Source organism: Capra hircus, chromosome 7 (assembly GCF_001704415.2).
Source record: "Capra hircus breed San Clemente chromosome 7, ASM170441v1, whole genome shotgun sequence".
Classification (NCBI taxonomy): Eukaryota; Metazoa; Chordata; class Mammalia; order Artiodactyla; family Bovidae; genus Capra; species Capra hircus.
In genome coordinates, this window is record NC_030814.1 from 48,841,125 (window position 1) to 48,851,816 (window position 10,692).

The 10,692-nt window shown below is 53.3% G+C and overlaps 1 protein-coding gene across 3 annotated transcripts in view; it reads left to right on the forward strand.

Moving 5' to 3' along the window:
- The window catches only part of CAMK2A (calcium/calmodulin dependent protein kinase II alpha), a 65,832-nt gene extending 55,140 nt beyond the window's left edge, over window positions 1-10,692 (forward strand). For 2 of the 3 annotated variants that reach the window (XM_005683168.3, XM_005683169.3), the window contains 4 exons: window positions 459-534; window positions 3,121-3,215; window positions 7,054-7,282; window positions 7,548-10,692. In XM_005683168.3, coding sequence (XP_005683225.1) covers window positions 459-534; window positions 3,121-3,215; window positions 7,054-7,282; window positions 7,548-7,551 — 404 coding nt within the window. In that variant the 3' untranslated portion in view covers window positions 7,552-10,692. Of the gene's footprint in view, window positions 1-458; window positions 535-3,120; window positions 3,216-7,053; window positions 7,287-7,547 lie in introns of those variants that run through there. The other variant, XM_013965695.2, reaches the window with a different exon arrangement.

A 10,692-nucleotide genomic window follows, 5' to 3' on the forward strand; every position in this document is an offset into this window, starting at 1 on the left:
GGATAAATAAGCCCTAAGCCCTTCCTTAGTGCCCCCGGTTTGGACCACAGGGGAACCTCTGGTTTTTGGCTGCCGGTGGTGATCATCACAGGTAACCTTGCTTGGATTCAGGTGGCAAAACAAGGTGATGGAAAAGGTGTATTTTGGAGTCAAGACTTGGGTTCAAATCAGACCTAGAGCCAGAACCATGCTCGCTGTCTGGAAGCAGAGGCTGCCAACTAAGACACAGGCTCTGCCCTTTGTGGTCGAGGGGACTTTCACACCCTGCCACCTTTCTGAGCCTCAGTTTCTTCTTCCACGAACCGGGAGTGATGACACCCAGGGGCAGTGTGAGGACAGCTGAGACAATGTGAGGCCCTCAGGATGGGGGCTGGTGCGTGGCGAGGGCTCAGGACCCGGTGGCTGGCGCCACACCTCCGTCACGATCACTATTATCTGTGTCCCCTCCTGCCTTCCAGTGCGGAAACAAGAGATCATAAAAGTGACAGAGCAGCTGATTGAAGCCATAAGCAATGGAGATTTTGAGTCCTACACGTGAGTCGGCTGGGTGCATCCTGCATGTCCTGCCTGAATCGGGGGCGCTGATGGCTAATGCTGGGGGGTCTTTGTCTGTGACCCTCATTCACTCACACTGCATGTGCCGTGAATCAGGCTGAACTCATTCAGTCTGGTGTGCCTTCTGACTTTATGCTTTCATTAAGTTTTTTGCTCACAGTAATTGTCTATATCTCAGTCCTGCTCCTCTTCCTGCTCCTATCTTGTTGTCTAGGAAGAATTCCAACAAAACTCTTTTCCTGCCCCAAGGGAAGAGGGGGTGGCTTCCAATGCAACATGGGCCTCCTCGGGAGATAAGCTGGGAAGGAGGGGAGGGAGGCAGGCCCTTCTTCAGTCTGACCATGTGGGCCTGGGCTACACTGGACTTCCTCTGACCTCAGATGGGCAGGAGCAGGCAGGAAACCAAACTTCAGTGAGCAGGCAGGGAGCAAAAGAACCTCAAAAAACAATTCTGAGCCATCCAGGGATAAGGCAGAGTGCGCAAAAATAGCATGATATGAAACAAATGGTATGACACATTCGCTACACACCTGGGCCAGCCCTTGGAGAAGCGACCAGTGTACAAAGACTGGGCTGGAGCGCCCCCTGGTGGTCATCTTCAGCCTTGCTGGTCCAGGCCAGGAGCGGACCTCACTGGGCCCCCAGGAGAGCCAGGATTCTGGGCTGAGGCCTCAACGTCTTGGCCAGGGCTGACAAGGCCCGGGTCTGAAGACCCCACCTATGCTTTTTGGTGGACAAAAGCTGCAAACTAAGGGCAGAATGACCCTTGCCTGTTGGGTGAAGTAGGAATGACCTGGGTGGGCTTTGCTCCTTGGGCAGCCTGATCCTGGTTACTGCTTATATGCCCAGGAGTTGAAGTTTGTTTCTCAAAGGCTGGGCAGGCCAGGTGCATCCTGATCGTGGGAGGGTTTCAGCAGCAGTGGGTGACAAAGCCCCAGCAATCTGCTGATTATCTCTGGAGAAACAAGGACCTTGGAAGGTGCAGGTGTGAGACGGAGGCCGCATGTACCCGTGAGTGTAACGTGCACGTTTATGACTGCGTGCATAAGGGGTGTGCATGGGTGTGTGTGCACGTGTGCCCCTGAGGGTTGCATAAAAACACGGAAATGCACTGTTGAACAGATTTTGCCTCTGGCCCTGGAAAGAATTAAGTCAGTGATGAGAGAGCCTGAGAGTGACTCTGGGGACACAGCTGCAGGGAGGGAGGGAAGGAGAGGTGTCTCCTGTTGACCCAGACCCCCCGAGTCTTCCACCTCTGCGATAGCACTTCCTCTGTAGCCTAGGTTTTGACCCCTTGCTATGACCTCTGGGGCCTGTGGTGCTGAGTCTGACTCTGTGTCACCCTGGATAAGCCCCTTCGTCTCACCGAGCCTGTTTCCCTGCATGTACAATGGAACTGCAGCAGATGGTTTCTGAGTCTCTTCAGAGGTCCAGAGACCTCCTGCAGAGGGGTTCCTTGGGGAGAGCGAGGTGGTGCTTAGTCTTCCAGATGGTCAGGGCTCAGGGCCCCACTTAAAGGACTCTGGATCTGGAAGGATCCTGGGAATCCCACATGATGTGAGAACAACCCCGCTGGCCAATCCGTCAGGAGAACCTGAGTTTCTGAGTGGAGAAGCGAGTTGTCTGGAATCACGAAGACAGAGCGGTTAGGGCAGAACAAGGGCAGGGCGCCCTGCACTCACCACGGCTCCGGCTCACATGAGGCTGGGCCCTCCATCATTATCTTCAGTCCCTCCCCAGGCTGGGATCTTTGTCTGTCCTGGGGTACTTCCTGTCCCTGGCTTCACTGTCATTGCCACAGGGGTCCACGTTGTGTCATAGACGATCTCAGAGACCTAGGGATGGGGGAGACAGTTTTCTCCTTCCTCCATCTGGCTATTAGGGTCTCCCAGAAAGCAGACGTGAGTGGGAGCACTGAGCTAAACACACACAGCAGAGGGCCTGCTCAGCCACGCCCCGGCTCCTTCCTCCCAGGCGCTGCTTCTTGGACGGCTATTTTCCTCATCTCACAGAAGAGGGAGCTGCGGCTCCCAGAGGACGCTGCTGCCAACAATAGGATGCCTTCATTTAATGCAGCAAAACGCGCCCCTCCAGGGCCACGCCTGCTGTGAACAGAAGCCAATTTAAAGTGAAGGAAAAGGTCCCCCTGCCCAAGGAAGACAGATTAGGAGAGCCCCCTCTGGACAAATCTGCTGCCTGAGGTGGGGGGTGTGATGTAATCTGGAGAGTTGTGTACAGGCTGAGTTATCCCTGCTGGCATCTTGGTATGGCCCTCTTGCTCAGAGATGTTAGGGGGCAGGGGGCATGGTGGTCTCATGACATGTAAGCAGCAGAGCCATGGTTTGGACCCAGGCTTCCCAGTTCCCAGTAGCACCTGCCAGTCAGCAGCGTCCACACTGTCCCTGTCCCAGCCCTGTCCCCTCCGCAGCCTCATTGATCCTATGAGGTGGGTGCAGTCACTTTTGATTTCACAGGCTCACCTTCCTGGGGTCCAGGCCCCTGGAATTAGAGGGGGCACCCGAGAGGCCACCCCAGCCCATCTTTCCTCTGACTTCCTCCCCCCAGGAAAATGTGTGACCCTGGGATGACGGCCTTCGAACCCGAGGCCCTGGGGAACCTGGTCGAGGGCTTGGACTTCCATCGATTCTATTTTGAAAACCGTGAGCAATCCCTTCCCTCTGGGCTGCCTGTTGTCTGCTCTATTCGGTGTCCTGCCAGATGGCACAGCAGGGTGACGGGCAGGGCCCCCGGGGCGGCTCAGGAGCCAGTGAGGAGGAAGGGCCCGTGTGGACAGGGCTTGGTACTGCCTTGGTTCTCTCTCCTAAGCCTGGTCCCTCCAACTGCTGTGGCTGCAGATGGGGACCTTGGATCAGTGTGACAAGCCCTCCCAGCTCTCGCCTGCCCATGACCCTGGGAGAGCCTGGGGAAGAACTTTATTCCCTTTCTACAGATAAGGGAGCCCCCCCAGGGGCACACCCCCAAGTTACAGTCACCTAAATGCCTGTGGCCACCCCAGCTGACCAGCTGGTTGCGAACTGGCATGTAGGTTGCTGTCCTGCAGGTGCCCTGATGAGTGGGCATGGAAATGCACTCTTGGGGGAGAAAGGGGGACCAGGCTCACACTGCTGTGCCCTGCCTGTCTGTCTAGGTCTCTGTCCGCATGTCTGTCCTTCCCAGGCCTCTCTTTGCAGGAGAGACCCTGGCAGCTTTGCACCCCGGGGCTGTCAGGGGGCTGAGGTTGGGCCTGACCTAGGGCGCTTTCTGCCTGCGTCTGTCTCGCCTTGGCCTTGGGTCAGACAAGGATAAACCAATGCACATGCAGGTTAGACTCATGCAGCTTAGGACCCAGAGGGAGGCCCTGAGAAGAGGCATGGCCAAGGTCCCCCAGAAGGGAGGCACTGAGGCAATGCTCTGGGATCCGGTGCTTGTGGGCACCCATTGAAACAGCGCTGGTTCACACAGTGAGCAAGTTGGTCCCTTTCTAACAGTACATCTGGCTCTGCCAAGAGGAAAGGCTCAGTGTAATGTCAGTCTCTCTTAAATACCTACTGACTTTCTAACTCACCTCTTTATCAAAAAGAGAGCGGTCTCAGGCCCAGGTGCCTTGCAGGAAAGAGCATGGAGCTAGGATTATATAATTTGATTTCATTTTCATTGGGCTTATTAAAAGTGTATTCTGTAAGACTGGTTATTCATTAATGATTGTTTTAGAAAGTAGAAAGTTGTCTTTTAAAATAAATGTACCTACATTAATAAAGTGAATCGATTTAAGGAAATATTTTCATAAAGTATGTGCACATGCTAAGTTGCTTCAGTCATGTCCAACTTTTTGCGACCCCATGGACTGTAGCCCACCAGGCCCCTCTGTTTATGGGATTCTCCAGGCAAGAATACTAGAGTGGGTTGCCATAAAGTAAGTATAGGTAGATGGTAATAACAAAGGTAGTACTTAAGCAACTGAAGTTGGCTCTAGTCCAACTCTTCATTGTACAGAGGGGAAACTGAGGTCCAGAGAGAGGAAGCGACTTGTCCAAAGGACCCAGATTGTTGGTGACAGAACCTGGTCCTGACTGCCTCCAGTGCCTCCTCCCTTCCCCGTGTTATCCCCTCACCTGGGCACCAGAGCTGGGCATTCCTCTCCTATATGCACACAGACTAACAGAATCTTGCAGAGTACAAGGGCTTAAGAGCATCCCCAAAAAGCTGTGAAGAAGGAAGTTCTTCCTTCACATTTTCTTTGACAAATCAAACTCTGCTTTTCCAAGGCTAGCAACAGAAGTAGAGTGTGAAGAGAGGTGGCTGGACCCTACAGTCAGTCCCGCTCACCCTGGAGCTCCCTAGCTGATGACCAGGGGCACCTCTCTACTGGTCTATCCTCTGGGGGGTGCTGGTTCCCCACAATGAACACCACAAGCCCCACAGAGCAGAGATCAGGCTGAGATGGCTTTTAAGACTCAGGGATGCAAAAGGGGGAGGAGACACGGAAAGCTGTGTAAGCCCTTGACCTAAACTCTGGCAGTGAGTCCCATCATAACACTGGCTCCCCAGACTCTGGGCTTGAACACTTGATCACATCAAAGGATCGAAAAGAGCAAGACACAGGGTAACTGCCTGCCCTGGTGCAAGTCTCACCCTCCTGGCTGCTTTTTCCTGCTGGAGGACCTGGCCCTTTCTCCCGTGCTGTCCATGAGGGTAGATGTTGGGAGCCTAGTTTCCATTCAAGAGATGCCACATTAGGGTGACCATTGCTTTACAAATGACTCTCAGGACCCCAGCCCTGGCAGACAGAAGTAAGGCCCAGTGCCCTCAACGGTGCTAAATTCTATCCCTTTGGGGATTGTTTTAGATTGTCCTAATTCAGTCCCACGTAGAGACTGACTTCTTTAGGTTCTACTGCATTTCTTTCAGAGACTGGCCCAGCTTTGGACAAGTCCAGTTGCTTCTCTGGACCTCAGTTTCCAGATCTGCTAAATGGATGTATTGAACTAAACAGTGTTGAGAGCCTCCAGCCTTGAATGCTGTTGAGGATGCTCACAGAGGCCTCCTTGCATTTTGTGGGAGGGCCAAAGGGTGACCTCTGATCTCTGAGGTCATTCCAAAGCTTATATGCAAAAGCTCTTCATTCTTGCTATACAAGAGCCCAGAATTATAAAAGCCTCTTAGTCTACATATCCAAGACTCGGTGATTTGGGGTCATTTATCTAAAACTTGGGTATAATGTGAGGATCATATTTAGGAGCAGATATTATTGGATGCTTTCTGAAGTTGTGAAAAGAAAAATTTTTTTTTACATTTTTCAGGTAATCAGTGGCTCACAAACCTGGCTGGGCATCAGAATCAAAGGATGGGAGAGGGGAGGGAGCTTTTTTAATATGACAGATTCCTGAACTGGCATCTCCAAAGGCGGGGCTGGGCAATCTATATTTTGCATGAGCTCTCCTGTGGGGTTTGGGCACGTTTGGGCTACACTGAGGGAAGCTGCGAGGATTCCACTGAAGCCCAAGATCCTAGTGACCCCTGTCCAGCCCCTCCCGAGGTGACTGTCTTCCTGTGTTTTGTCTTCTGTCTTGCTGAGAAAAATTGAGAGTTCCTAAAACCAAGCTGGTGATGATGATGATAGTAATAATTGTGGCTCACATATTACACAGAGAGGGCTGATTTTGTCAGTTCTCTCATGATTATAAGAGCTGTGCCTTTCCCCCTAACTCTGGAAAGCTCCACGACCACATCCCATGGCCACCAGTACCATCCCCACAATTCCAAGATTCTACAGTTTTAATGTTCTTCAAGTTTCCATAATTCTATACGTTGAGAATAGAGGTGGCTAATGAGGTGCCCATAAGGTGTGTCTGACTACACATGTTTCATACAGTCTGCATGATGTTTTAAATTTGAAAGCCATCATTAAAACTGAGGCATTGACATAGAAATCCAGATTTCTAGATTCTCTTGAAAAATGAGGTGTGGCAACATGAGTCCCACTTACATAGCAAATGCCAAGGAAGCTGCCCACAGGGCGCCTCCCCAAAAGGGACACGGTGCCCTGTTCGCCACTGTCTCCACCACTCCCTACTGGCCCCTCACCCCGAGACACAAGGTCTGTAGTCATCTAGCATCTCATACCCAGTTCAGCCCCCTTGTTTTTGTACTCTCCTGGCCTCTGTAGGGATCTGGGTTGAGACTCTGGTCTAAGCTCACCTGACACTACGTTCACCTGTTATGTCTGAGATATCATGATTCTCAATTCCATTCCCCTGCGTTTGAAGAATTCACCTTGTCTTGAAGTCCACTGTATCTCCCCTGGGGTCTGATCTAGTCATCTACAAGCTGTGCCCTGACTCCCAGGTAGCTGAGCCCTGTCGCAGAGACCCGCTCCTCTGGAAATGAGGCAGGCAGAGGTGCTCTGCTGAAGCGGTTGCTGAGAAGTGGGGGAGGGAAGGAAGAGAACCGGAGGCCCCCCGGTACAACTCCTCCGCCCCCTCCCGTCCCCGCCTGCAGTGTGGTCCCGGAACAGCAAGCCTGTGCACACCACCATCCTGAACCCCCACATCCACCTGATGGGTGACGAGTCGGCCTGCATCGCCTACATCCGCATCACGCAGTACCTGGACGCCGGCGGCATCCCCCGCACGGCCCAGTCGGAAGAGACCCGCGTCTGGCACCGCCGGGATGGCAAATGGCAGATCGTCCACTTCCACAGATCCGGGGCGCCTTCCGTCCTGCCGCAGTAAGAGCCCCTCCTTCTGACGATCTAAATGAACGGGGTGGTGTCGGTCTGGAGGTGGTACACGCTGGGGAACCTGGCTGCTGGACGGGCCCTGAGCCAGAGGTGGGAAGACCACTGGGAGGAGACCAGGCCTGTGGGTCCCAGGGGGTGGGGGGAAGAGCCGCGGGTGGGACCCACGGGAGGCAACTTGAACTCCATCCAAGGAGGTGGGCATGGTGCCCTGAGAAGCACCCACGTTACCCACTGTGTCAACCGTGTCTTGCAGCTGAAGGACCAGGCTGGAGGCGCTGTACCGCAGAGATCCACTCTTTGTCGTGGAATGTGGCTGCTGGTTCTCCCACTTGGATTTTGCTGGAATTCCCCCAACTGCATCATCCCACCACCGCCACTATCACCATCACCTTTATACCTGTGTCAAGAAAACCTGTCCACTCGCAAAGCCATCACGACTTCAGAGCAAATGGCCACATCTCCCCGTCTCCACCTGTCACTCTTGCTCTCTGTCCCCTGCCAGGGTGGGGCTTCCTCAGGCCCAGGTGCCCTGGGTGCTGGCCCCGAGGACCCCCCTCCCAGCTGTTATTGGCCTGGTCTTGCCTTAGCCAGAGGCCAAGGTCCCAGCTGTGTGTTCACCCAGGGGCTGGGGAGGAGGGGCAGAGCCGGGAGGAAGGTGGCATCCGCCAGAATCCCCTCCCTGATCTCCCCTCTTCTGGGTCCTTGGGGAAGGGCAGAACAGCCAGCCCCCTGCACCAACCTCCCCCATGGGGGAGGGCAAAAGAGGAGCAAGATGTCAGGAGCCTGCTGCCTGAGACCTCCGTCCTAACTCTTCTCCCATCCTGTCCTGCCCTCTTGTTCTCGACCCTCCTCCCTCAGTGTGGGGGGCTCGATCCTCTCAGGGTGCCCCCACTTCTTCCTTTCTTCCTTCTGCCGATGTTTACTTCCAACACTAGCTGCCCATTCCACCCATCCATCCGGCCTGGAGAATTCCAGCTTCATCATATCCGAAGGGGAGAATCTGATTGCTTTTCGAGGGCAAAAGAAAACAACCATTAGGTATCGCTTCTACTCGGACCGCATGCCTTTTTATAGCCAAACTTCTGTGTGTTTCGTAAGTGGATTTCGCGTTAATGGATATTTATGTAATAACTAGACCTCTCAAATTATTGTGAGAAGGTTTGGGTTGGGAAGGGAGGTGGGAAGAGGGCTGAGGGGTAGTTTTTCTTTTTTTCCTGTTCTAGGTCTTTTTTTTTTTTTTTTTTTGTCATCTCGGAGATGGACTTTGTCACTTGTGGGTTATCTGGGGCTGAGGTGGACTCAGCCTGACAGGGAAGGATCTCTGACATTTCAGTCCCCACGTTCCCTTGGGGGCTGGAGAAGCATCAGATGTTAGTGCTGATAAAGAAATAGCAAATCTGGGCAGAGAGAGTGGGGGAGGTTGTCAGGGTGGCAGTATCTGGACTTTATTTTGCTTGCCTCCCAAACTGAGATCCTTTCTACCATGCTGCCCAGGATTTCATTACATCTGTGCACCACCCTCAGCGCCCCCCCATCCATCTCTGGGGGGTTCACGAGCATGTGTCTTCATGCGGGTCCAAAAAGAACACTGGGAGTTCTCCTCTTCACACCTCCTGCTGCGGCTGTGGTTTGCATCTCTCTTTTCCTTTCTCTTTCCCTCTTCCCTTGGGATTGACTCTGATGTGGAATGCCTTGGCACGTCCACCTGGATCTACTGTCTGCACTGTTTTCTTTGCATGACTTTATATGCAGTAAGTATGTTGAAATAAAAAAAAAAGAAGAAGAAATAACACTCAGCAAAACCAATCTACATGTTTTGGACAAAAAAAGAAATAGAGGTTGTATTCTCAGTGTCCGACTCGGAATTATGTTGCTGCCTCTCTGTGCTTTTGGCCTCTGTGTGGCCGTGTTTTGCCAGCATGAGATACTGTCCCCTCTGGAGGATTTTAGGGGAGGAAGAGCCGCATCTCCAAAGATTTGGAGGAATCTCTCTGATCCCTCCAAACCTCTGGGGTATGCTGGGTGTTGAGTGGAGCAGGACTAATGGGATGTGACCCAGTATTTCCTGAGTTTTCCCTGATTATGAGCTGTCTGCTGGGCCCATTCTCTTGCACTCTTGCCCCCGGGACAGGTGAGGCAGGCTGGGCAGGGGCCGCAGGTCAGGAGAGAGGCTACCCAGCCCTCCTGGTCTCCAAACTGGTTGATCACTGGCCTTTCTCCTTGGCAGAGACCCTGCTGCCGAGGCCCAGGGCAGGCACTTGGTCTGTCCCAGGTCCAGAGGGCTTCCCAGTAAGGCCCAGTGATCCCAGTGTCCCAGCAGCAAAACTGTCTGCCTCCCTTGCAAGCTGCCAGCTCCCACAGCCATCCCCAAGCCAAAGGTGACGGATTGCTGCCATTACCAAGGCAAAGTCTGGTCCTTTTTTCAGCCTCAGTTTCTCCCTCTGTTAAAAGGGTTAATATTGCTGCCCAGCCTATGTTACAGGGCTGATGGGGGATCAGACAGAACACTGGGGTGAAGACTGAACCCCGAATACACCCATGAGAATCGACAGGGTGAGTCACTGGCTGGATTCCTGTCCTTTTCTGGGCCGGCCAGTCCCCCTGCTCTCCCCCAGCTGCCCTCAGCCCCATCTTTGTGCCTGTCTTCTGCTTATCAGCGGAGGACTGCGGGGGAAAGAGCCACGTTTGGGGGGTTATTAGGATTTCACTCCCAGCTCTGACCAGACTTGCTGTGTGACCTTGGGAAAGTCCTTCCCCTGCTCACCCCTCGGTTCCCCACCAGAGGGAGCTGAGCTGGAGGACACAAGCATCCTGCCTTTTATCTGCTGACACGCCTCCTGTCCACTGTGCCCCTCTCTGGATGCCAGAGAAGTGGAGGCTGGTCCCTACCCCACATTGAGATGGCTCCACTGCGAAGGCCACGCCTGTGGGTGTGCAGCCAGCTGGTGTGGACCACAGGGCATGGCGTGATCCTGAGACAGCAGGCAGGGAGACTGGCAGACAAAGTGGCCCAGAGCCCAATACCACCAGACAGTCAAACATCCTGTAGATGCAAAAAAATCCAGACCTAAGACAAGTCCTAGGCTCCGGCATGCCAACACATCCACGGGAAAGCATTCTCCCGTGTGTGCGCCCAGCAAGCGCTGATCCTGACCCCTGGTCTCCTGTCTCCCTTCAAGGGGAGACCCTTTAGGGGATGTATTTGCCAGACTCCCCGTGCTGGTATCTTTGTTACTATTTGTTTGGGGGTTTGTTTCAGTTCTTTTTTAAAATATGTGGCTGTGAACTTGAATGACCACTGCTCAAACTTTCTGCTATTGTGGGGTTGGGGGGAAGAAGGGGTGTCTGTTTTATTCTTGGTGTTTTCAGTGCAATAAATAGCTACCAACTTCTGTGCA